The following is a 27127-nucleotide window of genomic DNA, read 5'->3' as shown; positions in this document are numbered from 1 at the left end:
TAGCTTAGCTAAAAGGAATTATAGGAAATATACTTCTCTACAGACTCATGTGCATGCCCAATTAATTAGTCATATATTGTATATCATTTAGGTGGGTTAAAGAGCAGTGTAAATAAAACATGGTCCCTGCCCCTCAAGAATGTTCCATCTAGCAGATTCAGAGGCTTGCCCATCTGTGGCACAATGTATCCTGACAGTCACAGCTGGCCTCCTCTGTGCAGGCAGGAAGTAATTCATTAGATTAGCTAGCATGAAGGCTCTGCCCTATTAAGTAAGTGTAATGGGGGGTGGCTCATAAGTGGGGGTGTCTGAGGAGTGGGCCTGACCAATTGGTAAATTGGATGATTAGTTTGAAATGGCAGGATTTCAAATACATGCTTCACCCATTGTGTAGTTTTGCTGAAAATCAGTTCTGAATCTTAGGAGTTCTGTGGCAAATAAAAGGCAGATATCATATCCTCATTTTGCCACTGGAAGAATTGAGACATTTTCTGGCTTACTCTTTTCAGAAATACTTGGTACATGGAAATATCCCAAAAGAACCCTGGTGGGTTTATACTTAGTTCTGTGTGTCCTCGTGTTTAACAAGCTGAGCATGCTCAACCTTGGAAAGTGCAGGTCTCCTTGGGTGTTGCTGGCTTCCAGGCCTGCTGGGGGGCATCATTTTGGAGCCCATGCCAGTATTTTATGGGTAAACTTTTCATCCAGCATCCTACTCCCACCTCCCCCAAATGCTCTTGATTCTGAGCAGCCATGGGCCAGGCCTTTGCACCTAACAGCTAACATTTTGATAGGTGTATTGCTGGAAGGCTCAAGAGCACATGGATCTTCAAAAGGAAGCAAATCAGGATAGCTGAGGAAGAAAACACCAATTCCAGTGCTCAGTGAGAATGTATACAATTCCTACTAAGGCAACTGCTCTATGGACTGTTTTATCAGTCTGATTAACAGAGGGACCAAATACATCCTCACAGTTAATTGACATGATCTCTGCCCTTACCTGTTGTTATTCTATTTTTATGGTTATTTTTATTAACAAGAAAACTACTGTTTCTAGTGAACTTAAGATGGCTGAATATCAAACCTAACAATTTAGGATGTTTTCCCAGAGTCTTCCAATCATTCCTCCGAAAAATGAGGGAGCATTTGATTCCTAACTTCCTCTTCTCCCTTCCCACGACAAGCCATAGAATTATAAGCACAGGTATAAATATCTTTCAGCTGATTAAATGGTGTCCTGCCAAAAGAAGATTTGTTTTGAGTATAATTTCTTGGATGCTCTTCTAAAGGAGAATGATCTTTCTTTAGAGGCCTCCATGGAAACGCAGTATTACATTTTCCATTCTTTTAGAGAAGGGTAACAAAAGAACCATCTTCCTGCTGAAATCAAGAAATCGAGGGTCGGAGGATCCTAAGCTGTCCAGAACCCTATGACTGAGTCAGCTGGTAATTCCTGGTGAGAACTTGGCGTTTTCAAAGCCGCCTGGGCCGGATAAGTCAGGAGGTCCAAAGCAGCCTTCCAGATCAAGTCCTGCAGTGGAAGCACCTCCTCCCGTCCTCCCTCCAAATCAGGAAATGTGCTCAGAGCTGGGTTTGGGGACAATTTGAACAGACAGTCTTTGTTCCCTGCCCAGCACATTCCCACCTGGTGGGAGCTAAAAGCCGCAGCAGGGAAGGGTCTATCCCTCTGAGGGTCGGGAACATAACGGGGCTGCAGCGTTCGGTCCCTTTTGCTCTTCTGGGTGCCCTGCTTCTTGTCCTGACCCTGGAACCCAACCCTGTGCTCCTGGAACTTACATACTCTTCCTGTCAAACGTGAGCCTTCTGTGAAAAACAATGCCTGGTTGAAGTTTCCCTGAGAAGCCTGCTTGTTTCAGACACTGAGATCTGCTAACAGCCCAGATGGCAGGATCTCTGACCAGCCTCCTGTCGTTGAAAAAGGCTGCTTGGGGAAGGTCTTTTGTTGAGAGGATGCATTAAATCCTTCTCAGTGGGGTCAGCCCCAGTCCTTGCATAAATACCTCCTGTGGAGTCAATCTTGAAGGATGGGTAAATCCCAAAAGGAGGGCACCCTTCCTGAGCTCCAGAAGACTTGCAGCTCTTTCCCGTACTCTATGCAGCTGCGGCTGCATAGAGGAAATTTATCCTTTCCACTACTGCAGGCCAACAGGCGCTGTGAGAAACGAGTGATGAACACGATCGTGTTTCTGCAGCACTCGCCTACCTGTGACTCCCAGAAACAGTAGCATCCATGTACCCGGAGAGCAGCAGCCCCAGGTGGCATCTTCCCATGGCCACACCCAGCCTGGCCTTCCCTAAACCCCCTTCCACACAGCCACCAGTGCTGGGTTTGATCACTGAGAGGCTGAATCTCTGTCATGTGACTGAATGACTTACTGACCATCTGTCATTATTTTAGGGAAATATTTGTTAAAAGGATTTTTTTATAAAGATAGATGACTTTCCTAAATGCTCATGTAAATGAAATAGTTTTTAAAAATTACCACTCACAACCATAAATATCCTTTCTTTGTTGTGTGTGTGTACCCACACACATAAAGATATACGTAAGACATACACAATAAAACTGCACTGTTATAAAGGTTCTCATAAATTGGAAATTGGCTTCCGTCCTCCACTCAGGCCCTGGCTAAAGCTCTTATCCTACTGGAAGAAGAGGAGACACGGAGGGGCTGGCGAGTTCAGGTGGCAAAAGAGAAGGCCCCGCTGAGGCCCGGGGTGGAGAGGCAGAAGTGGGACTCCGCATTCCCTCATCCTCCCTAACTCATCCCTTCAAACCCGGCCGTAAGATCCAAAATTGTCCCCATCACTATGCAAGCTGCCGCCAGTCTGCATAAGCCAGACCAGCTGGGGGCTCCCAGCTGGACCCTCAGACTCAGGCCTCAGGCTCGGCGGGCTGGCTGCAGCCTTTGCATCGACCACTTGATAATGCAATCCTGCATCTTCTGTGATGGAAACTTTCAGTCCCGCATTAGGTTAGAAATATATACTATTTTTATTTCATTTATTTATTTTTGAGACAGAGTCTCACTCTCACCCAGGCTGGAGTGCAGTGGTGTGATGTCAGCTCACTACAACCTCTGCCTCCCAGGCTCAAGTGATTCTCCTGCCTCAGCCTCCTGAGTAGCTGGGATTACAGGTGCGCACCACCATGCCTGGCTAATTTTTGTATTTTTAGTAGAGACAAGGTTTCACCATGTTGGCCAGGCTGGTCTCAAACTCATGACCTCAAATGATCCACCTGCCTTGGCCTCCCAAAGTGCTAGGATTACAGGGTGAGCCACTGTGCCCGGCCTAAATATAAACTATTTTTTTAAAATAGTAAAATGAACAGCAGTGTACCTCCCACCTAGCTTAAAAATAGAGTCTTCCCTCTGCCTTTAAACCTGGTCCCCTGCTGCCCAAGTACGTTCCCTTTCCTTCCCCATAAACAGACCCACTCTCCTGAATTGTGTGGAAAGCAGCCCTTTGCTTTTCTTTATGGGAGTATCACATATGTGCATATTCCTAAACAGGTTATTGTTGAGTTACTCATTTTTGACCTTTAGATAATGAAATTATACTGCATATATGTCCCTGTGACATGCTTCTGCCACTCGGTTTTACCTTTGTGATACTCACCATGCCAATAAGTGTAAAGTAGTAGTTCATTTCTTTTAACTATTCTGATATAAAATAATTATCCTTTCCACTGTTGAAGGACATCAGAGTTTCCAGTTTGTGGTTTCTCTAAAGTGCTGCTGTGAACATTGCTGTTCATCTCTCCTGGTGCCGTGTGCAAACACTTCTCACACTTGGATGTGCATCAGAGTCACCTGAAGGGCTTACTGAAACCCAGGTTGCTGGGCCCCAGCCCTAGAGTTTCTGCCTCAGTAGGTCTAGTGGCTGGAGAATTTGCATTTCTAACAAGTTCCCGTGATACTGATGCTGCTGGTCTAGGGACCACTGCCCTAAAGTACATCCCAGGAGCAGAGCTACTGCATTGTAGGGTATGTATGTGTTCAAACCTTATTAGGTAATGCAAAATTATTTTCCAAAGTTGCACCAATTTGCAGTCTTGCCAACAATGAATATGAGTTCCTGTTGCTCAGAATCCTTGTCAACATTTGAATATTGTCTAACTTCAAAATGTGTGCCCATCTGGTATGTGTGAAATGGTGTCTCATGATTTTGATTTGCATTTTTCAAAATACTAATGAGGTTGAACAACTTATCCTGTGTGTTTTGCTCATTCCTCTTTCCTCTTCTATGAGAGACCTCTTCCTATCTTTGTGTGTGTGTGTATTTTGCTATTAAGTTTTTAGTCTTTTCTTACTGATTCAAGGGAGGGATTGTAAAGTCTGTTCTGCATAATAGTCCATATTGGTTGTCTAGGTACAAATTTATTTTCCTAGTCTGTAGCTTGTCTTTTCTCATTCTGTATTTTCCTAGTCCTAGCTTGTCTTTTCTCATTCTGTATTTTCTTTTTCTTTTTTGATATGGAGTCTTGCTCTGTTGCCCAGGTTGGAGTGCAGCGGCACGATCTCGGCTCACTGCAAGCTCCGCCTCCCGGGTTCACGCCATTCTCCTGCCTCAGCCTCCCGAGTAGCTGGGACTATAGGTGCCCACCACCACGCCCAGCTAGTTTTTTGTATTTTTAGTAGGGTCAGGGTTTCACTGTGTTAGCCAGGATGGTCTCGATCTCCTGACCTTGTGATCCGCCCACCTTGGCCTCCCAAAGTGCTGGGATTACAGGCGTGAGCCACGACAGCCGGCCTCATTCTGTTCTTTCTTTGTTAAACAGAAGTCCTTAATATTAATGGAGTCAAGTATATCCATCTTTTCCTTTGTGGTTCATATTCTTTGTATTTCCTTTATGGTTCATATTCTTTTGTGTTTATTTAAGAAGACCTCCCTGCTTTGGAATTTTAAAGCTACTTTCCCACATAGTATTCTAAATGTTTTATGTATTTGTGTTTTACAGAACAGTATTTAGTCTACCAGAAATTGATTTTTTGAGTAGGGAGTGATGTAGGGATCCAATTTTATTTTTCCTCATGGGATACAAGGATAACCTCTCATCCTTGTATGAGAGGTTTATTGACTATTCCATCTTTTCCCACTGATCTGCCTTGCTGTCTCCATCAAAACTCAAGTTTCCTTATATGGACAGTCTGCTTCTGAACTCTCTATCTGTTCTATTGGACTACTTTAAGTCAGTGCCATGCTCTTTTTTTTTTTTTTTTTTTTTTTTTTAACTTCTGTTTTTTGGGACAGGGTCTACCTCTGTCAGCCAGGCTGGAGTGCAGTGCAATCTCAGCTCACTGCAGCCTCAGCCTCTCAAGTAGCTGGGACTGCAGGCACATGCCACCAAGCCTGGCTAATTTTTCCTTTTTTTTTTTTTGAGACGGGTTTCACTCTGTCGCCCCAGCTGGAGTGCAGTGGCATGATCACATCTCACTGAGCCTCAACCTCCCAGGCTCAGCCTCCCAAGTAGCTGGGACGACTATAAGCATGCATCACCACATCCAGCTAATTTTGTATTTTTTGTAGAGACAGGGTTTTGCCATGTTGCCTAGACTGGACTCAAACTCCTGGGCTCAGGAAATCTACATGCTTCGGCCTCCCAAAGTGCTAGGGTTACAGACGTGAGCCACTGTACCCAGCCATTTTTACTATTTTATTTTTATAGAGATGGGGTCTCGCTATGTTGCCCAGGCTGGTCTTGAACTCCTGGGCTCAAGTGATTCTCCTACCTCAGCCTCCCAAAGGGCTGGGATTATAGGTGTGAGCCACCATGTGCAGCCTTAACTTTTGCTTTTAATTGACCATAAGAATTGTACATATTTATGGGGTGCAGTGTTTTCATACAAGTATAGATTGTGTAATAATGAAATCAGGGTAATTAGCATATCCATCACCTCAAACACTGTTGCAGGAAGTCAGGGACCCTGAATGGAGGGAACGGCTGGAGCCGCGGCAGAGGAACATAAATTGTGAAGATTTCATGGACATTTATCATTTCCCAAATAATACTTTTATAATTTCTTATGCCTGTCTTTACTTAATCTCTTAATACTGTTATCTTCGTAAGCTGAGGATGTACGTCACCTCAGGACCGCTGTGATAATTGTGTTAACTGTACAAATTGATTGTAAAACATGTGTTTGAACAATATGAAATCAGTGCACCTTGAAAAAGAACAGAATAACAGCAATTTTTAGGGAACAAGGGAAGACGACCATAAGGTCTGACTGCCTGTGGGGTCGGGCAAAAAGAGCCATATTTTTCTTCTTGCGGAGAGCCTATAAACGGATGTGGAAGTAGGAGAGATATCACTAAATTCTTTTCCTGGCAAGGAATATTAATTTTAATACCCTGGGAAAGGAATGCATTCCTGGGGGGAGGTCTATAAACGGCCACTCTGGGAATGTCTGTCTTACGCAGTTGAGATAAGGAGTGAGATACTCCCTGGTCTCCTGCAGTACCCTCAGGCTTACTAGGGTGGGGAAAAACTCCACCCTGGTAAATCTGTGGTCAGACCGGTTCTCTGCTCTTGAACCCTGTTTTCAGTTATTTAAGATGTTTATCAAGACAATACGTGCACCGCTGAACATAGACCCTTATCGGTAGTTCTGCTTTTGCCCTCTGTCTTGTGATCTTTGTTAGACCCTTATTAGTAGTTCTGCTTTTTGCCCTTGGAAGCATGTGATCTTTGTACCTACTCCCTGTTCTTACACCCCCTCTCCTTTTGAAACCCTTAATAAAAACTTGCTGGTCTGAGACTCAGGTGGGCATCACGGTCCTACTGATACGTGATGTCATCCCTGGCGGCCCAGCTGTAGAATTCCTCTCTTTGTACTCTTTCTCTTTATTTCTCAGCCGGCTGACACTTATGGAAAATAGAAAGAACCTATGTTGAAATACTGGGGGCGGGTTCCCCCAATAAAACACTTGTCATTTCTTTGTGGTAAGAATATTCAAAATATTCTCTTCTAGCTATTTTGAAATAAACAATACAGTATTGTTAACTATAGTCACCCTACTGTGCAATAAAACACCAGAACTTATTTCTCATATTTAACTGTAACTTTGTACCCATTAACCAACTTCTTCCCATTTCCTGCTACCCCCCACCACCTCCCCAGCCTCTGGTAACTACTATTCTACTCTCTACTTCTACGATACCAACTTCTTCAGATACCTGATATGAGTGAGAACATGCAGTATTCATTCTTCTGTGCCTGGCTTATTCACTTAACATTATATCCTCTCTGTTCATCTATGTTGTCGCAAATCACAGGATTTCATTCTTTTTTTTAAATCACTGAATAGTATTCCATTGTGTATGTGCACCATATATATATATATATTTTGTGTGTGTGTGTGTGTGTGTGTGTGTGTGTGTTTTTTTTTTTTTGAGACAGAGTCTGCCTCTGTCACCCAGGTGTGGAGTGCTGTGGTGCAATCTCGGCTCACTGCAACCTCTGTCCCCCGGGTTCAAAGGATTCTCATACCTCAGCCTCCTGAGTAGCTGGGATTACAGGCATGTGCCAACACGCTGAGCTAATTTTTGTATTTTTAGTAGAGGTGAGGTTTCAGTATGTTGGCCAACATGGTCTCGAACTCTTGACCTCAAGTGATCCACCCACCTTGGCTTCCGAAAGTGCTGGGATTACAGGTATGAACCACCATGCCGGGCCATGGACCACATTTTTTTTAATCCATTCATCTGCCAGTGGACACTTTGGTTGATTCCACATCTTGGCTGTTGTGAACAGTGCTGCAATCAACATGGGAGTGCAGATATCTCTTTGATATGCTGATTTCCTTTCCTTTGGTTAGACATCCTGTAGGGGGATGGTTGGATCATAGGGTAGTACCATACTCTTTTATAGTATAGCATTACAGTAAGTCTATCTTATAGAGCAATATCCACGACCTTATTCTTCAAGAATTGCTTGGTTGTTCATGGCCTTTTGCACTTCTATATACAATTCAGATTCAACTATTCTAATTTCACCAAAAAACAGTATTTTGGGGATTTTGTTTGGAATTATATGTCATTGTGGGGAGAATGGACATCTTTGTGGTACCCTATCTTTCTGTACAAGAACAATGGTATGTTACCAAAATAATATAACAATGGCAATATTGACATTCTCAACTTAAATGTCTTTTAATTCTTTTTCAATAAAGGTTCATGATTTTCTCTCTGGAAACCTTGCATATCTTTTGCCAAATTTATCAGTAGCTCTCTACCACATCTGATAGAGTTCGAATTTGAAAACCTAGAATTCAAATTTGAAAACCTGTCTCCTAATTGAAAATGTATCCCCTAAATCAGCTCTATGGCCACTTTGCCAAGTTCTGTCCTGAGAAGTGACCCAGCTTTTGTCTTTTCTCTCCGTCTGAACACACAGAAGAAAGGAAAAGTTAAGTGGGTAGCAGGGGAGCAGGCCACTCATAATTTCTACTTAACACAGATTTTTATTTACCTGTGAGAAAATGATCTGCTCTAAGAGCATATACAATTTGGGTATTTGCAGAGGTCTCAGATGAAATCTTCAGTGATGAGGCCACATCTATCCCGGCTCACTCAAGGATTTTTGGTTGCATTGTTTCCATTACAACCCAGCTGGATCCTTGCTGGGCTCCTGCCAGCAGCTTCCACATGCCTGAAGTGGGTCGGCTTTTCCTGCAGGTTTGCTTCTATGCCAGCTCCTGGGAGCAGCTGTCTACCAGGACACACCTGGGGAGCTGATAAACACACAAAAGAAACATGTCTGGCTCCCCAGCCAGATGGCAAAAACCCCTGAGCGTTTTGGACAGGTTTGCTTTACTGATGGGACAGCATTAACCCTGCTAACACCTGTGTTGGGGAAGCCTTCTTACCATGTCCCTCGGTGGCAGGGAGGGAGCCTACACACTTATTCAGGGTAATTTGCTCACCTGGACTAACCCCCAATGGGGATATTTCAGCCTCCTACTTGAGTCCCTAAGAGGACAGGCCATTGCTTGTGTTTTTTTCCCCAAAATAACAACAGGAGTCAAGAAAATCAGTGAAGACTATTCCTAGGCTGCAGAGTCCACTGCTGACAGTGGAAAGCCCTGTGCAGAGACAGCTACCTGCCACTGGGACAGGGCAGGATAGGGCACATCCCAACCCAGCCTCAGTGGCAACGGAAGCCCTTGGGTGGGACTCAGCCACAGCCACAGCCACAGAGAAGGCTGGGCCTCCCACCGTCACACTCCCTTTGTGATGTTGTGACTTCAGTCCCAGAATAGTTTAGGACGTTTGGGAAATTCACACTCTAAAAATATTTCATTTTTTCATATAGGCAAGATAACACAGCACAGTGACAGTGGGTTACTAAGAATGCATTTCCCTCGTTATGTAACATGGGCAAAAATAGTGTTTTGGGCAAAAATAGTGTTTTGGGCCAAAATAGGGCTGAGAAAGAGGAATGTGAACAAATAGCATGGACAAGTCATTATTTACTCAAATCGTCCTGTGGCTGGGGGGCTTTGGAAGAGCTTTGATGGTGTCCCATCACTGATGGTGTCCCATCTGGCCACAGCCGAGGCCACCTTTCTGAAGCAAAGTTTAATGGAAGCAAAGGTGTCTGTAGAGGAGGCTGTTTAAGGCAAGGCCCTGGCCTGGCACACAGGCAGGCTGGGAGACTCCTGGATGAGTGAGGGATGGAGACCGCCTCCTGGGACAACATCCCATTTTGGGGCACATGCTGAAGAGGAGGGGCCATTCCAGAGCACAAGTCACACAGCGCTCCTGTCATGGGGCTTGTGGGTGGGCTGGTGGCAGGGCCCCAACCCTGAGGGGCTGGGCCATGTCCCCACCCTCTCCGGATGGGGTCCCAAGTTGGGGGTCTTCTGGTTCAGCTGCATCCTTGGCTGCTAAGCTAAGGCCAAGAATGCTCCCTGCAAGAGGGGGGATTTTCCACTTTGGAGGGATCTATCCATGACCACCTGTCAGACATCACAAGCTGCCAGGGGACGAGTTGGCAGAGAAGTTGTGCTTAGATGAAGTAGCTTGAGTTTGTGCTACAAGAACTAGCCAAGTTCCACTTTTGAGAGCCAGAGAAATGCCAGCGGCAGAGTCCTTGGGCTCCCGGGAGCTAATATTCTCAAACTTAGTCTCATGATGCCAGATGGCCGTAAATTAGAGGCCAGAAGATTTAAACACAAGAGTGGGGCCTCTTTTGCGATAGAGGCATCAAGGCATCCATCCATCCATCCACCCACCCACCCACCTCTATCCGTTACAGCGTGCCCAGAAGAGAGGAGCTGGCAGTAGGGGCCAGGACAGTAGACGGGCCACTTGTTGGACTGAGGCAAACTGGCAGCTGCTTCATGACCTTCTCCCCTTCCACATCCTGCCCACCAATGCCTGGCAAGGAGCAGTGCAAGAAACCCAAACCCCACCTGGCTTGGGGCAGAAGTTTTAAGTGCACCCACCCTGCTAGCAAAGGGGTACTGAGGCAGCCCCTTCTCTATTCTTTCCCAGTAAGAAGTATTTGCCTCTCTCTGAATGCATTTGCTGCTCTGCATAGACAGACACAACAGTCGCTTCTTAGTCCTCATCTTATTTGTCATCTGAGTGGCATTTGACACAATTGATCAATTCCTGCCCTCTTGAAGTATGTTTTTTCTTAGCTTCTAAGACATCACACGTTTGGTTTTCCTTCTGCCTCAGTAACTATTTCTTCATCTTTTCTGTCAGTCTTTGTCCTCCTCTTCCTTTCTGCTCAATCCCCAGACCTCTTCTGCTTGGGTGACCTCATACTGTCCATGGCTTAAGTACTATCTATGTTTCCCAATTTATTATATTATAAGTCCTAACCCTTTCCTTAAGCTCCAAACTTACATAGCCAACCGCTTGGGTATTAGTTATCTATTGCTGCATAATAAATTACCCCCAAATTTAGCAGTTTAAAAATAAACATCTTACACAGTTTCTGAGGGTCAGTCATTTGGGAGTGGCTTAGCTGGTGGTCCAGGCCCAGGGTCCCTCCTGAGGCTGCAGTTACCTGCAGGCCAGGAGGATCCACTTCCAAGCTCACTCATGTGGCTGTTGGCAGGGACCTTCCATTCCGCACCATGTGGGCCTCTCTTTACGAACCAAAATAGAAGTTGCAATGGCTCCTATAACCTAACCTTGGGAGTGACATCCCAACACTTCCTCCATGTTCTGTTGGTCAGAGACTAACCCTGGTACAATGGGTGTGGGATTGGGGAACTCCACAGGGTGTGTGAGTTGGAGGCAGGAGGCTGGCCACCACAGCCACCTAATAAACCTCTCAAAATTAACATGTCCCAAGCTCAAATTCATCACTCGCAGCAGCCCCACAACTTGCTCTTCCCTGTCTTCTCCATCGTAGTAAATGACAGCATCATTCACTCAGGTCCCAAACCTTCAAGTCATCCTTGACTCTCAGACCCTCATTGAATCCATTGGTAAATTCTGCACATTCTGCCTTCAAGATCTGTATCAAATCTGATCCCTTTTACCCTCCATGGCTACCACACCAGTCCAGAGTGCTCTCACCTCCCCTCATCTCACTAGTTTCACTACTTCCACCCCAGCCTCTGCAGTGTATTTTCCACACAGTGGCCAAAGGGATTTTTTTTTTTTTTTTTTTTGAGACAGAGCCTCACTCTGTTGCCCAGGCTGGAGTGCAATGGCATGATCTTGGCATTGATCTTGGCATGATCTGCAACCTCCACCTCCCGGGTTCAAGCGATTCTCCTGCCTTAGCCTCCAGAGTACCTGGGACTACAGGCACGCACCACCATGCCCAGCTAATTTTTTTTTTAACTTTTAGTAGAGACAGGGTTTCACCTTGTTGGCCAGGCTGGTCTTGAACTCCTGACCTCACGTGATCCGCCCGCCTTGGCCTCCCAAAGTGCTGGGATTACAGGTACGAGCCACTGCGCCCGGCCCCAAAGAGATTTTTAAATGTCACATCATGACATTCCCTGGTTCAAACTCTCCAATGGCTTCCCTTCTTAATCAAGAAAACAGATCTCAACTCCTACAGCTTTGCACATCTGGCCCTTGCACGTGTGCAACTTTCTTTCCTGCTCCTCTTGCCCTCACTCCCCTTCAGCCACACTGGCCTTCCTCCTTCTGTGCTTCCCACGCGCCAGGTACACTCCTGCCTCAGGCTTTTCATTGCCCAGTCCCTGTCTGCAGTCTTCTCCTAGTCATCTGTATACAGGACGCTTCCTCACTTCAGTCTCTGCCCAAGTGTCACTGCCTCGTAAGCCCTCCCTTATCAAACCTCCTAGAAGACAGACTCCCTTCCTAGAGCAGCTGTTGATACTTGGTGTCCCATACTGTGAGCTTCCTGAGCACCAGGTCTTCCACGTTCTAGTCACTGCTGTCTCCCTGACGCCTGGCACATAGCAGGTACTCAATAAACATTTGCTGGACTAATGAATGAAATATAAACATAAATGCTTAGGGTTTCAAAATACTCCAACTTGAAGAAAAGTCTGAATTATTACAGTGGTATAGGAATGTATGGGGGTAGAAGGGCCCTGGAGAGGCCATTTCACAAGCATGTGCACCTCTTAGGAGCACGGTCTCAGGCACACAGGTGGATTAAAAAACACATCGCAGTTGTAATTGCCACCTTCCTTCTAAGGAGCAGACAGTTTAGCTCAAGATCTAGGACAGCTGTATACTTTCTTAGCATCTCCTCTCCTGCCAGAGTGTGGCCTTTCTAAAACCCACCATGTCACTCCCCTGCGCAAAACCCTTCAGTGGCTCACTACCGCCCCAAAGGCAAAGCCCTAACTAACTTGTAGCTGCGGCTTCCCCCAAACTTCTTGGTCTTGCCTTAGTTCACCTCACCATCTTCATTTCTTGCCCCTTCCCACTCTAGATACCACACTTCAGCCAAACAGAAATGTTGGCTGCTCCCCAAATAGACATTTTCCCTTATTTCTGGGATTTTGCCCATTCCATTCCTCTGCTTGTAATACGCTTTCTGCCCCTCCTGTCAGTTACCTTTTGCCCCAACTCTCACCCTAGAGTGGGCTTCAAGGCTCCTTCCTGGCAAGAAGGGAGGGCAAAAGCCCCAATGTGCAAGGACTTGTCAAGTCTCTCTCTGTTGACCAAAGAAAGACATGGCCGAGACCAGATTGAAGAGGTGGAGAAATAAAGCACTTCACAATGAAAATTATGATTTCACTGCACGCAGGGCTGGAGGAATGCCTGGTTCTCTGCAAGCCATTTCCCATACGCCCCCCACATGCTTTCCCCAGTGCCTACTCAGCTTCTGGTCTCAATCCCAAAATCACACCCTCTGGGGTAATTTTCCTGATCCCGAAAGCCTGGGTGAAGAAACTCCTACAACACTTTATGACATTGCTGCATTTATTACTCCACACTGCCAATGAATACATGAATGTAGGATTATATTCAATTGTTTGTAGGATAAATGCAGGCCCTCCGATCCACACGGCAGAGTTGCCTATGCTCAACATTCTGTGGCAACGTAGTGTCAGTTTTCCCTGTAAGGGAGTGTGTTTTGGTTTCTGTTTTATCTTCATTGCTTGTACTGTACCTGACACAAAGTGGGTACTTAAAAATATCTGTGAAATAAATACATAACTATCATAACAATAAAATGGAGTACTTTAAAAAGGCACAAAGAATGTTCTTGAGACCACTGCCTTGTTAGGCTCAGCAGGCTGCAAACATAAGAGCTGAGACAGCACAAAACTACATGAAATGAGACTGAAATGCCTCAGCAAGAGAAAATGAAAGAAAACGCCACAGAAAGCGACACTTTCCTTTTATTAGATTCACAATGCCTTTGTAACGCCCAACCTCTCCTTTGTAGACTCTTTCTTTGTTAGAAAACAGACAAACTGTGTCCTTAGGAACTGTCTTCTACTTGGTACAGCACTGGCCTCAGGCCGCCTGCATCTGCGTGGACCAGTAAGAATGAAGTCCAGCAGCATAGAGAAAAGCATCATAAAGGCTGGGAGGTCATCCCCCAGGGCCTCCCCTACTTCACATACACAGAGACGTGTGCATATGTCACACACACACACACATTATATACAGATACGTATTTTTTTTTACAAAAATAACAGGGTTTGCACAGCTCTATTAATTCTTTAAAATTACACAGGCAAGGTTTATGCTTCAGTATAACTATTTTTACTTTGGATTTATGTGGGAATTTTAGGCCTAAAAATAACTTAAGATTACCAAGCAGAGGCCATCTAGCGACACAGACACAAGACATCTTGAGCTCCATGAAACTAGAAATGTGGTGATGTCATCCTCACATGGGGGGGCTACGCATCCCCATCGATTATTTTAACTACAATACAAAAGCAAAATAGTGTGTTAAAATAATCCTCTACTCAATGCATTAGCACATATACCAAATTATACTACCTGCATGACAGTCTCTAGGTACCAAGACTGTATTTTTGCAAGTGCTATTCTCTACTTCATTAAATACAGTACCCAGCCAGCAACCACAAAAAGAGAACGCATGCTGTACAGCAAGAGAAGGGGAGGGAGACGATTTTCAGGGCCATAACTTACATGGCAACCAAAAGAAAAATAAGTAAGACAAATCTCATAAGACAGATATAAAACTAATTTGCAGTGACATTTGATATATAGTTTTATCAGAAGTAATATATTTAGGTTACAGTTACATGAAAAAGAGAAACTACGTGAAATTATAGGCTTTCTCCTAGAATATCCAAAATGTTCATCAACAGTTAATTAGTACAAGAAAGATGACCACCAGGTAATTGAATAGACAGAATGTCATGTAGTATTTTAAAAACAGATTCTGGGACTAGAAGCTACCACCAAAATAGCCAGAAATCTGAGTTAACAGGTCCTTTATTTTGCACACTTGCTGCTGATATATAGAACCACGAAGTGTTTGCACAGACCACGAATGCAGCCGCTAGCCTAGAGGCCGGTCACATAAGAGAATGCGATGAACACCATCCCGCCAGGGTGAGGACAGAGTGTCTGATGTGTTTGTGTCCCCCCCACTCCATGTACAAAGGCCATCTCTAGGGCAGAAATCTCTCAACAGCTCAAACCCATTCTCAGTGCCCCCTCCACGAAACGACACAGCTCAAGCTTCGTGCTGGGAAGTCTTTCTCATGCTGGTTTGATTCCTGATCACCCAACTGGACAGGGCCCTCTCCAGGACCTCCCAGGTTCTCCCTGGTACCTTCCCTCCCGCAGGAGAAGGCAGCACTGTCTCTGAAGCCACCAACGAGTAATGCTAGAAGAATCAGAAGAAGGAAGTATCTGATGAAAAGGCACCTGCAAGTCTAAAGTCCTCTTTGGTGAGAACACTGTACATCCGCTGAGGCAGAGCTTTGGAGTAGGGAGCAGGGCGCGGCACAGTGGTGCGCAAAATGAATTCTCGGCCAGCAGGGGGTGGGAAGTCTGACACGGAGTTCTGCCTTCTTTCCTCTGGGGAGCCCATTCTCTTCAATTCCTCCTCTGGTGGAGTCATGGCTGCAGCCTGGAAAAGAATCAAATGCTAAAGTCAAAAGCAGGTCAAATGCTAAACTCAGATGCTTTTGAAGGACAGATGAATTAACATAATAAAGATATGAAAATGTCCCACGTTACTCAGTAATGCAGTCAGCTATATGCTAAGGTTACTCAAAAACCACATAACACAGCAAATGCAAGAAGCTTGAGACACTGCATGAGCAGCCGGGCTGCAGACAGACAGGAGGGATGATGACTGCCAGGCAATCTGCTCTGAAGAGAGAAGGCCATATTCATACATCTGATGAAAAAGGACCTCGGAGCTGTGCTGCTTTCTATGTTTCTTCCAGCAATGACCCAAGTCTACGTCTGACAGCCTCAGTCCAGTAAGGAGCTGTTTTTCTCCAGAGTGAAAAGATGATTTTCATCTTGACTCTGGGTTACAATTTTTTAATTGATTCTTTTTAAGGTTCACTTGCCAAATTAAAAGTGGGGGCATTGGTCTTGCTTGCTGGGCAGCTAATGTGATGCCGAAGTGATAGAGGCCCATATAGCAATGACCACAAAAGAGAAGTTCTCAATATTAAAGGCATCTATTTTTTTCATTGAAATGACATAAAATGCATATTCATTTATAGCCTACAATTTTAATTCTGATTACTGCACTTTTTTTAATACCATCAATTTGGAAAAAAATTGTTTTGGCAATGGAAACATTGAAATCATGTTGCGCTAAACATCAGCAAGGTAGGTAAGCCAAATCCAGACTGTGAGAGAGGTGGTTTAGTGTTAATGACCTTATGAAATTAGAGGGATGGGAAGGAACAAGGAACTATGAGGGGCAAAGGCTATTTTGTTACCTCATCAGAAGATTCAGTCAGCTTGAGAAGGGGTAAGAAAAGAAACAGTGATGAAAGGGAAACAAGCAAGATGGTTTAAATAGGGCTAGACAAGGGAGTTCAGGATTATTTCAAAGACAGTATGCACTACATTATGGAACATGATCCTATCAATAGAATATTCAAGACAAAGTCACACCAAACACAGCACACCTAGCTGTCAACTACAGCAGACATCTACCACTACTCACGCATCCATGGCTCAACAGGTGACATATGATGTCATTTAATGGGAGAAATGACCAACAAAAACCTAGCTCCTTTACTGGGAATTATGATGCAAAAAAAAAAAAAGTGTTCATGGCTTGAAAAATAGATATTCCAGTGAATTTAGGAATAGGTGCCTAAGAGTTATTCAATCTAGCAAGTCTGAAGCGAAATCCAGTCAGTCATTTATTTGCTGAATTCCATTTAAGTATGTACATACCAGAGATACCTATAATCATGATAAGGCTTATTACTATTTATAATTTTAAAGAAAAGTTATAAATATATAGAATTACTATAAGCTATAAAAACACCAAGTGAAATTACATCACAACTTTTTTAAAAAATGTGTTAAAATCTTGACTAATTAGTAAAATTGATATAAAGTATCAGCTAATGAAAAGAAAAGTTACATGAATAAATTCTAACAGTTTACTTCAGCCAGACATTTAAGAACTGAGTTTAAAAATGTACCAACCAGATGCTTGTTATATGTATTACACAGTCTACCAATTCCCTAAAAACATTCAATACAAGGTCTGAAAACTTTAAAATTTTTTCTTAAATGACATAATGTAGATGGATGTACAATTTCAGTAGCCATTAAGGGGGTTAGCTATACAATGAGGCTACTGAAAGATGATATACTATGTTCCTGTATTTAGTGATTTTGAAAGATATCTTAAGTATATTAAGTGGAAAACAAGAATAATGAAGTAATTATATAATATAACCCTACTTTTAAAATTATATATACATATGTATATACTAGATGTTAAACCATCAATGGGTAGTGAGATTATGTGATTAATATTTTATTATAATTTTCTAGGCCAGGTGTGGTGGCTCACACACACCTATAATCTCAGCACTTTGGGAGGTTAAGGAAGGAGGATTGCTTGAAACCAGGAGTTCTAGATCAGCCTGGGCAACAAAGTGAGACCCCGTCCCTACAAAAAATACAAAAATTAGCTGGGCGTGGTGGTGCACACCTGTGGCTCCAGCTTCTTGGGAGGTTGAAGTGAGAGGATTGCTTAAACCTAGGAGTTCAAGGCTGCAGTGAGCTATGATCGTGCCACTGTACTCCAGCCTGGACCACAGAGTGAGACCCTCTCTTTAAAAAATGAATAAATAAATATAAAAGTTCCTATATTGTCAAAGTTTTACTTGCAGTCAGTAGAGGGGGTAAGGAGGTTATTTCTATTTTGGGGAAAATAATTTTGCTTAGTTATCTAAAATAAGTAACAATCTCAGGACTAAAAATGTAAATACTTCACATTTTAAATCCTCTTAACACTTAACTTTTTTTTTTTTTTTTTGAGATGGAGTTTTATCACCCAGGCCAGAGTGCAGTGGCATGATCTCAGCTCACTGTAACCTCTGCCTCTCGGGTTCAAGTGATTCTCCTGCCTCAGCCTCCCAAGTAGCTGAGATTACAGGTGCTCGCCACCACGCCCAGGTAATTTTTGTATTTTTAGTAGAGAAAGGGTTTCACCACGTTGGCCAGGCTGGGCTTGAACTCCTGACCTCAGGTGATCCACCCACCTCGGCCTCCCAAAGTGCTGGGATTACAGGTGTGAGCCACCGCACCCAGCCAACATGTCATTTTTTAAAAATGATCAAAGAGGAAAGAATTTTTGCAATATGAGGAACATTTATATTGGTAGCTAACAAGGAAATGTGCTTGTAAGCTTCTGGGTAGTGAACTGGATAGATATTATCAGATGTGGAACCAAACTCGGTTCTTGTTTTCATGCCAAAGAGAAAAACAAAATAAATCAAAGCAAGCATCTATTGTTTGCTAGAAGTCTAATTTATAAGGAAATAAATATTTGGTTATTAATTTGAAATTCTGAAGTTTAGGGAGCTGCCCCATAAACAAACTCAGATTTTAGCTCTTGCTAATAATTCCTATCAGTGTATTTGGCTATGAATATGAATATATTAACTAGTTGTACTCCAGACCAACTCTACAGGGATTATCCAGTTGTTATTCCACGTGTAGACCCATAGAAATTCTTTTTCTTATTTGTTTCTGAAAATTACTCTCTCAAAACTGGGTCATTCTAGTGTAATCACAGTGCCATATAAGGGGAAGCGTGTCATTAGGGCACATAACAACTTTATCAGAATCCCTAATATTAATGAGCCCTGAACTGAGAATTATCTGTGGGATGCCAGAGCCCTTAGCCAGTAACCAAAATACTATATAATTTTAAAATCTTTACTTTCATTACTAGAGGTAATGGTTATGATAATTTTTCAAACTGGGCTTTCTTTCTGTGCTGAAATCTGTTTCCATAGCCCTAAAAATCTGAAGTTTTCCTCTTCTTTTCTAGGAAACCTCAAAGGTAGATCTCCTCACCATTACAAGAACAATTATATTTATAATTCAAGCTGAGTTGTGACTCCACTTTGCCCTACATAGGGTTTAAAGATGGTAAAACTGAACTCCATTCTAATTTGAAAGTACCTGTGAGTAAACATTTTTTCCCACAGCACGGCCCTGGCCATTGCTAACTGAGTCCCTGCCAGCTTCTATAACAGTGGATTTTGGACTCTTCTAATTTTTAAAATTTAGGTCCTAGAATATACTTATCATTTTAATTCAACATGTAGGAAATCAAATGGATTTCAAAGACTCAGAAGTCATTGTTTCTTCAGTGTTCAAGCCCAATGCCCACACTTACACTCAGGTGACATGAGTGTGGTCAGCCACGTGTGGGAACTAAAACAGCCTCTTCCCAAGTAGAGGTCTGGAGAGATCATGATGGAGTCAATACTGACTCTCACATACCCTCTGGGCATTCACAAACAGCTTGTGAATGATCCTGCCAGCATGTCCTCTTCCTGCACCGGTGACTAACACTTCAGGCTGCTCCAGCAGGCAACTCACAAACCTAGGAGAGAGAGACAGGCAACGAAAGGGTGGAAAGTGAGCTGTCCAGGCCACTGGGCGTCCATCCTCCCACAGGAGTTTTGTGGACAAATCCTCAAGCTGATACTGGCTAAACCCAACAAGGTTGAAGTGAAATTTTACAGCAAGATAAGATTGACATTTGGAATTATTATCGACTTAACTGACAATCTTCCTGCTTTTTCACCTGTGCTCATAAAAAATGTTTAAAGCCTATCTCTGTCAAAGTGTAAGAAAAAATATTCAGTCTATTTTTTTCAGACTAGAAGCTTAGAAAATGCTAGTTAATAAAAGATGAAAATTTGTATAATATAAACCAAGTTATATTTATCCAATAAAAGCAATGATCCATATTTGTTTTTGTTTTTTTTAAGGGGTGTGTGGCTGTGTGTGCACGCACACGTGCACATATGCTTAAAATACTTGTGTTGGGCAAAGTCGCAATTGTAAACTGTGCCATTAGATGCTGGAAACACTGAACTTCCAAGTATGTCACAGATAACGTATGGTGGAACTAACAGAGTTGAAGGCACAAAGCCACCAAGCCTGCACCACCTGCTCACTAATTCATACTCTACTATTTTAGAAACGAGTCCCTTGATTAGAGCTTATTCTTCTCATTTAAAAGGAAGACATTTTCAAGAGCAAAGCAGTCTGGGAGAAAACTTCACCTAACAAAAGACATAAAATTCAAACATGAACTTGTTAAAAGCAAATGCCTTGCCATTAGCATCAATAATGCCATTTATTATAGAATGGCTAATGAAAATTTTTAAATGATGACAAATTTAAGCCACTGAACAAGCTAATTTGTAAACACTTTATCACACATTAAAACAATATTGTCCTTCCAAATAACATGGGCAAAAAATGAACAGGGCCTCACACTGATCTAAGCTCCATTGGGAATAGTGCTGAGTCTCATAAAGAGAATGCCCCAAACATTTGCTTCATCTGAGAAAAGCCATCTGGTCAATCTTTCAAAACATAATCGCAAGGCACATAGGATGTGTACCTTTGCTATCACAAATCTTGTTTAAAATAAACAACTAGGAATAGTAAGCAGAAATGGTTTCAGCACCTGCACCCTGTGGTCAAGGAATAGCTGAAAACAAAGTTTTGGGGCAGGGTGAGCAACACAGTTAACAGCTCCTCCACAAGAAATTCCAGACACCACATCTCCAAGAGCAAACCAAGGAGTCCCTAGAAAAGGAGGCTCTGGGAGACTGTTTCTAAAAGTGGGAACAATGGAAATACCTGGTAGAGACTCAGAAATACAGGAGAGGTCAAATGCTATGATAATTATTTCTGTCTCTAGACAATGCTTGTTTCAAATAATATATGAGTACCACAAAAGAGTCTTAATATCCTATTACAATTTTTCTTAAGAGAGTGGTGGCTTTTCCTACTGCAGACAAAACTGAATTAGCCAAATAGCAATTACCTTTCAAGATCTTCCTTTTCCTCCTCCTGTTCACATTTCTCAGTTCCAAACTTGGCTTTTAATGACCGAGCTCTGGCAATGAGAGCTTCCACATTAGTAATCTGGTGAATGATTTCCTGGCGGTGGAAAAGGAAGAGGCATACGTTGGGAGATGGCAAAAAAGCAAAGCCCTTTGAAAACGCATCTTAAAAATTATTTTTGCCAACTGAGGAGAACACTTGGCAAGATTCTGAGGCTACATCAAACTTACTTCCAATTTCTTGTCTTCTGGATTGGGGAAGTGCAAAACTTTACTGGAATGGGATATTATCTGCTTTATGATCTTCTTAACTGAAGAAATGTTTTCCAGACTTTCTATTTTAGAAAAGATTAAAGCCAGCATTAAATAAATTAAGCAAAATATACTTTCACTTTGGAAATGACTAATGACTAGTTAAATATGACATTTACCTTCTTCTTTTACCTTGAGTACAGCTGCATGAATCACACAAGGTAACAGGTGCCGAGCAAGGTCTGCAGGTTTCTGGATTGCCAGATAGTGCAGCACCTGAAGGAGGCACAGCACACACAAATGATCAGCGCAGGTGTCAAAGGATGAAGCAGCCACTTACAGAAGTGCAAATCCTCAGCCACTCGTCTTAATCCTTAACAAGACAGCACTCCAGGTAGGCAGCCACGACCCCAAAGGTGAGGATAATGTTACTGAAAGCACCTAAGAACTTCAATCTTTAATAATTATAAATATTCTATTTTTTTCTGCTTTCTTATGTAATACACGCAAATAAGGAAAATACAAAGAAAATAAAAACTACCGATTGATTACAATACCAAGAGAAAACAATCATTGACAGTGGAGCATTTTCATTTTAAGACACAGAATACATGTACTAAGGGCACCAATATTAAATATGTAAAATACTGCCTTTTAACCTGCTTTTCTCAGTTAATATTTCTAAACATTGTTAGTGACTTCCCACACATTTTTTGGTTTTAGTTGTTTTGGGTTTTTTTTTTCCGATTCTTATTATAAGAATACAGAGAAGTATGTACAAAACACGGACCCTACCTTTAGACTCCTTATTCAACAGTAGCAAAGATAAAAGAAGTATAACCCTATAAATATGTACAATTCTTTTACATCAATAAACAAAATTTTAAGAAGTATAATCTCATAACGTGAGTCTGACTGATAAATGCTCATGGATTTCAAAATTTAAAAAAAATACAGGTGATGCAGAAATTTTCCTGAAATCCTACTTCCCCAAAACCACATTTTCGTGTTTATCCTCTCAAACTACTTGTGTGTCCATTTAAACACGAAAATGTAGATGCATATGTAATTTCTTAACAAAAATTAATAACTTACATACTGTTTTATTATTTGCTTTGTTTATTTAATGACTTGTGGTGGACTTTTTTTTGGCTTAGAGTTTTGTCTGATTTGAAACTTTTTTTTAATTAAGAAATATACATACTAGAGTATTAGAAATAGTTTAAAGAAAACACCAGCTTAGGAAACAGAATGTTACCAGGCTTTTCCAAGTCCTCCTGTGTACCCTCCATCCCCAGAATTAACTACAAATCATTCTTTTGCTTTTCTTTATGGTTTTTTTTCACATATGTAGCCTTAAATAATATATTGTTTACTTTTGTCTAGTTTTAACCTTTATATTAATGGAATGTTTCTGTTTATTCCCCTCAGTGACTTGCTTTTTTTCATTCAGTATTTTGATATTTGTATACCATTCCAATATGCTATAGTTTACTCATTTTCACTGCTGTATTAAAATGTTCCTACATTAATAGTGGATAGCTCCTCAGTTTTTGGCTATTACAAATGATGCTCCTGTTAACATTACTGCACATATTTCCTGGTGCAAATGGCACATGTACAGCAATTACTTTAGGATATATACCTAAAAATTGAACTAGGAAATGTACAAGATAATTACTACAAAGTGTTTCAACAGATTTACATTCTTATCTAGAGTAATGAGTTCCCTCTGTTGTACATCCTTGCTAATACCCACCTTTCTGAATTTTGTTTTCCCCTGATTCACAGAAAAACAAATTTGCAGGAATAACATGAAATATGTGATTCCCCTTTACCTGGATTCACATATGAACTGTCTCCCTCCTCTGTTGTGGATCCCTTGCATCTTTCTCTGCTCTCATGTGTGTACACACTATAGACATAAACTTGTTTCGAATAATTTCAGAATAAGTCGCATACTCATGTCCCTTATCCCAAAATATCTGTATTTCCTAAAATTAAAAATATTTTATTATATAATCAAAATGCAAATGATTCTGATTATATACAATAAATTTAACATTGATAAAAATAATTGTAATCTAACCTACTATCTTTATTGCAGTTTTGTCAACTGATCCCATATGTGTCTTTTTTTTTTGAGACAGGGTCTTTCTCTGTTGCCCAGACTGGAGTGCAGTGGTGCGATCTTGGCTCCCCACAACCTCCGCCTCCCAGGCTCAAGCAATTGTCCTGCCTCAGCCTCCTGCGTAGCTAGGACTATAGGCACATGGCCACTACTGCCCGGCCAATTTTTGTATTTTTAGTAAGGACGGAATTTCACCATGTTGGCCAGGCTGGTCTCGAACTCCTGACCTCAAATTATCCACCTACCTCAACCTCCCAAAGTGCTGAGATTACAGGCATGAGCCACCGCGCCCGGCCGCAAAATGTGTCTTTTATGACCCTTTCCCTCAACCACTACAAGTCTTGGTAAGGATCATCCATTGCCTTTAGTTATCATAGCTCTTTAATCTCAACTAATCTGGAACAGCTTTTCACTCTGTCTTTTATAACACTGGCATTTTGAGTATAGTTTCCTCTTCCTCCCTACTTTTTGGCTAACTGAAATTCCATACTGTATTCAGATTTCCTTAGTTTCTAAAAATTGAGTTATAACTCACATACCATAAAATTCACCACTTTAAAATGGATAACTTCAGTGGTTTTTAGCATATTTGCAAGGTTATGTTATCATCACCATTATCTAATTCCAGAACACTTTCTTTCATCTCCCCCAAAAGAAACCCAGTACCCCAAAGCAGCCACTCCTGATTTTCCCCATTCCCAATCTCCACTGCTGCCAACTACTAATCTAACTCACTGTCTCTATGGACTTGCCTATTCTGGACCTTTCATATAAATGGAACGACGCAACATGCAGCCCATTGTATTCTGGCTGCTTTCACTGAGCATAATATTTTCAAGATTCATCCATGTTGTAACACATATCAGTGCTTCATTCCTTTTTATGGCTGAATAATACTCCATTGCATGGACAGATCATATTTGTCTTATCTGTTCATCACTGACAGACATTTGGGTTTGTTCAATTTTTTGGCTGTCATGAATAATGCTGTCAGCATGTATGTATGTACGTGGTTTCCTTAGTTTTTATCTAATGTCATTTTCCTGTTCCAGGATCCCCTTCAAGATACCACATTATGTTTAGCTGTCATGTTTCTAGGCTCCTCTTGGATGTGACAGTTCTCAGCCTTTCACTGTTTTTACTGACCTTGACAGTTTTGAGTTCTGGTCAAGTATTTCATAAAAACTCCCTCAATTATGGTTTATCTGATGTTTTTCTCATGATTAAGCTGGGTTATGTATTTCTGGGAGGAAGACCAGAGAGGTAAAGTGCCACTGTCATCACATCATGTCAAGAGTACATACCGCCAGTATGGCTTAGCCTGTGGATGTTAACCTTCACCACCTGGCCGAGACAGTGTCAGTCGGGCTGCTGCCCTGTAACATCACTCCTTTCCCCTCTCTGTGCACTGTACTCTCTGGGAGGAACACACTATGTGCAGCACACACTTACGGAGTGGGAATTAGCTTCACATCCTTGAGGGTGGAGTATCTATATACATTTAGAATTCTGCACAGGAGATTTGTCTCTTCTATCCCATTAATTTATATATCCAATCAATTATTTATACCAGTATGAACTCAAGGATATTTATTTTGTACTCTGAGTTACAATCCAATATTATTTTATTTTGTTGTTCAAATTGTTCCAGTCTTGGCCAGTTGGGAACTCTTTCAGTTGACTCCTGTGTCTTTAATATGCCCCCAAACTTGTGCAAATTTTTCTTTTTTCAAAATCTTTTTAAAATAGAATGTTTCCATTTTGGGTTCATCTAATGTTCCCTCACAATTAGACTAAGATTTTACATTCCTGAACCAAATAGCATGTAGTGGTGTTGGGTTCGTCAGAGTATCATAGCCCAATGTGTACGATCTCCATTTACTCCTCATTGGTGATTAATTTGGAGATACTGTCCTATTTCTCCACTTTCCTTGCAATGCAGAAGCATTCTATAGAGAAACACTTAAAAATCATGCAAGATGATGCTCTTCAAATTTCCACCTAGACTTAATATTCATGATTCTTGCTGAACCAATCCTTACTATGAACATGGTTGCAAAATGAAGACTTCCAACTCCAACATATCCCCTACATTTACCACTCATCTTTGTTCTGTAGGAAATGACCTCCCCTTTCCCCTAGTTCTTTGTTTATCCATTAATTATCAATATGGTTCCAAGAATTCCTATTTTTTCCAATGGTTTATAATCATTGCTGTCCTTAAATATTTACAACTCAAAATTGTCCCAGATTTGGCCAATGTGAGTCCTTTTTCAAGTTAGCTCTCTATGAAATGTCCCCATCTTTTTTTTAAAGCACTTCCTTACTGTCGAGCAATCCAGGATGTTCCAGGTTCATCTTGTACCTTCCTTGCCTCAACCTTGAAATCAGTCATTTTTCTGAGGAAAGCATGGTTACTAAAAGTAAATGTGTAAAAAAAGGAATGTGTAAAAAAAATCAAGCTATGTGTGCTCACTGCTATGAGGGTGTCAGTGCTTCTAGACTCTTTCAGAAGAAAGCCGGGGAATGTTTGCTTGTGTATATACATATACACAAATAGTTACTATGTCCATACCCACATACCTATCCATATTTTAAAAACCCGTAAGTCCACACCAATACCTCCAATTCCAATTCATTGCCACTGGGTTCTTCCTTGTCTTCCTTTATTGCATATTTGCATCTCACCTCCACAGTAAGAAATTCTAGCTTCCAATACCACCAACACATTTAGTTACTCACTTCACCTAACCAATAATACATCTAAAAGAGTTTCACAATTGCTGTACCCATATCATTACAAAAACCAAGCTTAGATAATAATAGGGTTCAAGATATATATATATGTTTTTTGAGATGGAGTCTCACTCTGTCACCCAGGCTGGAGTGCAGTGATGCGATCTCGGCTCACTGCAACCTCAGCCTCCCAGGTTCAAGCAATTCTCCTGCCTCAGCCTCTTGAGTAGCTGGGATTACAGACGTGTGCTACCACCCCCAGCTAATTTTTGTATTTTTAGTAGAGATGGGGTTTCACCACATTGGTCAGGCTGGTCTCGAACTCCTAACCTCAGGTGATCTCACCTCAGCCTCTCAAAGTGCTAAGATTACAGGCATGAGCCACCGCGCCTGGCCTCAAGATTTTTTTTGCAGTCCCATCCCCCACCACAACTGAGAGTATACAGTCAAACACATTTGATGTGTCGATAAATCACCTGGATTAGATTTTCCATCCTCCCTTCACCAATCCCCGTCGGTGTGGTTATGTTACTCATTTAAAATACAACTGGATTAATGTATCTCAACCTGCTTTCAGGTTTAGGTTATTTTTCCTCTTTCCATTCTTGTTATTTTTTGGAATAAGTAAAGCATAGGCTAGCACAGTGGCTCACACTTGTCATCCCAACACTTTGGGAAGATGAGGCAGGAGAATTGCTTCAGGCCAGGAGTTTGAGATCAGCCTGAGCAACACAGTGAGATCTAATCTCTATAAAAAATTAAGAAAAATAATTAGCTGGGCATCATGGTGTTCACCTGTAGTCCTAGCTACTAGGGAAACTGGGCCAGGAGAATCACTTGAGCCTAGGAGTTTTAGGGCTATCTTTCTGTTGTTCAAGTGTGTTTTTGAGGAGCGTTTTATTTTCTTCATTAAGATTTCAAATATTTTCTGTTAAGTATTTTACTTTTCCCCTTACAATGAAAATTATATTTAGATCTTCTAAATGGTTATTAGTGTATATGAATGCT

The 27127-nt window shown here is 41.9% G+C and overlaps 1 protein-coding gene across 8 annotated transcripts in view; it reads right to left on the bottom strand.

Moving 5' to 3' along the window:
* RAB3GAP1 (RAB3 GTPase activating protein catalytic subunit 1) overlaps positions 1 to 27127 on the bottom strand; it is a 171336-nt gene that overhangs the window by 42573 nt on the left and 101636 nt on the right. For 2 of the 8 annotated variants that reach the window (XR_010122793.1, XR_010122792.1), the window contains exons 20-26: positions 21432 to 21528; positions 21232 to 21335; positions 20982 to 21097; positions 19418 to 19520; positions 15338 to 15542; positions 8499 to 8760; positions 7653 to 7850 (exon numbers count right to left, since the gene is read on the bottom strand). Coding sequence is in view for 5 of the 8 variants with exons in the window: in XM_054477876.2 (XP_054333851.1) it covers positions 8600 to 8760; positions 15338 to 15542; positions 19418 to 19520; positions 20982 to 21097; positions 21232 to 21335; positions 21432 to 21528 (786 nt within the window). In the remaining 3 variants the exon portion in view is untranslated. Of the gene's footprint in view, positions 1 to 900; positions 7851 to 8467; positions 8761 to 13806; positions 15543 to 16374; positions 16396 to 19417; positions 19521 to 20981; positions 21098 to 21231; positions 21336 to 21431; positions 21529 to 27127 lie in introns of those variants that run through there. The other 6 variants (XR_008501040.2, XM_063647420.1, XM_054477876.2 and 3 more) reach the window with 6 other exon arrangements.

This window comes from Pongo pygmaeus, chromosome 11 (genome assembly GCF_028885625.2).
Source record: "Pongo pygmaeus isolate AG05252 chromosome 11, NHGRI_mPonPyg2-v2.0_pri, whole genome shotgun sequence".
NCBI lineage: Eukaryota > Metazoa > Chordata > Mammalia > Primates > Hominidae > Pongo > Pongo pygmaeus.
This window is presented reverse-complemented; position numbering and strand designations above follow the sequence as displayed.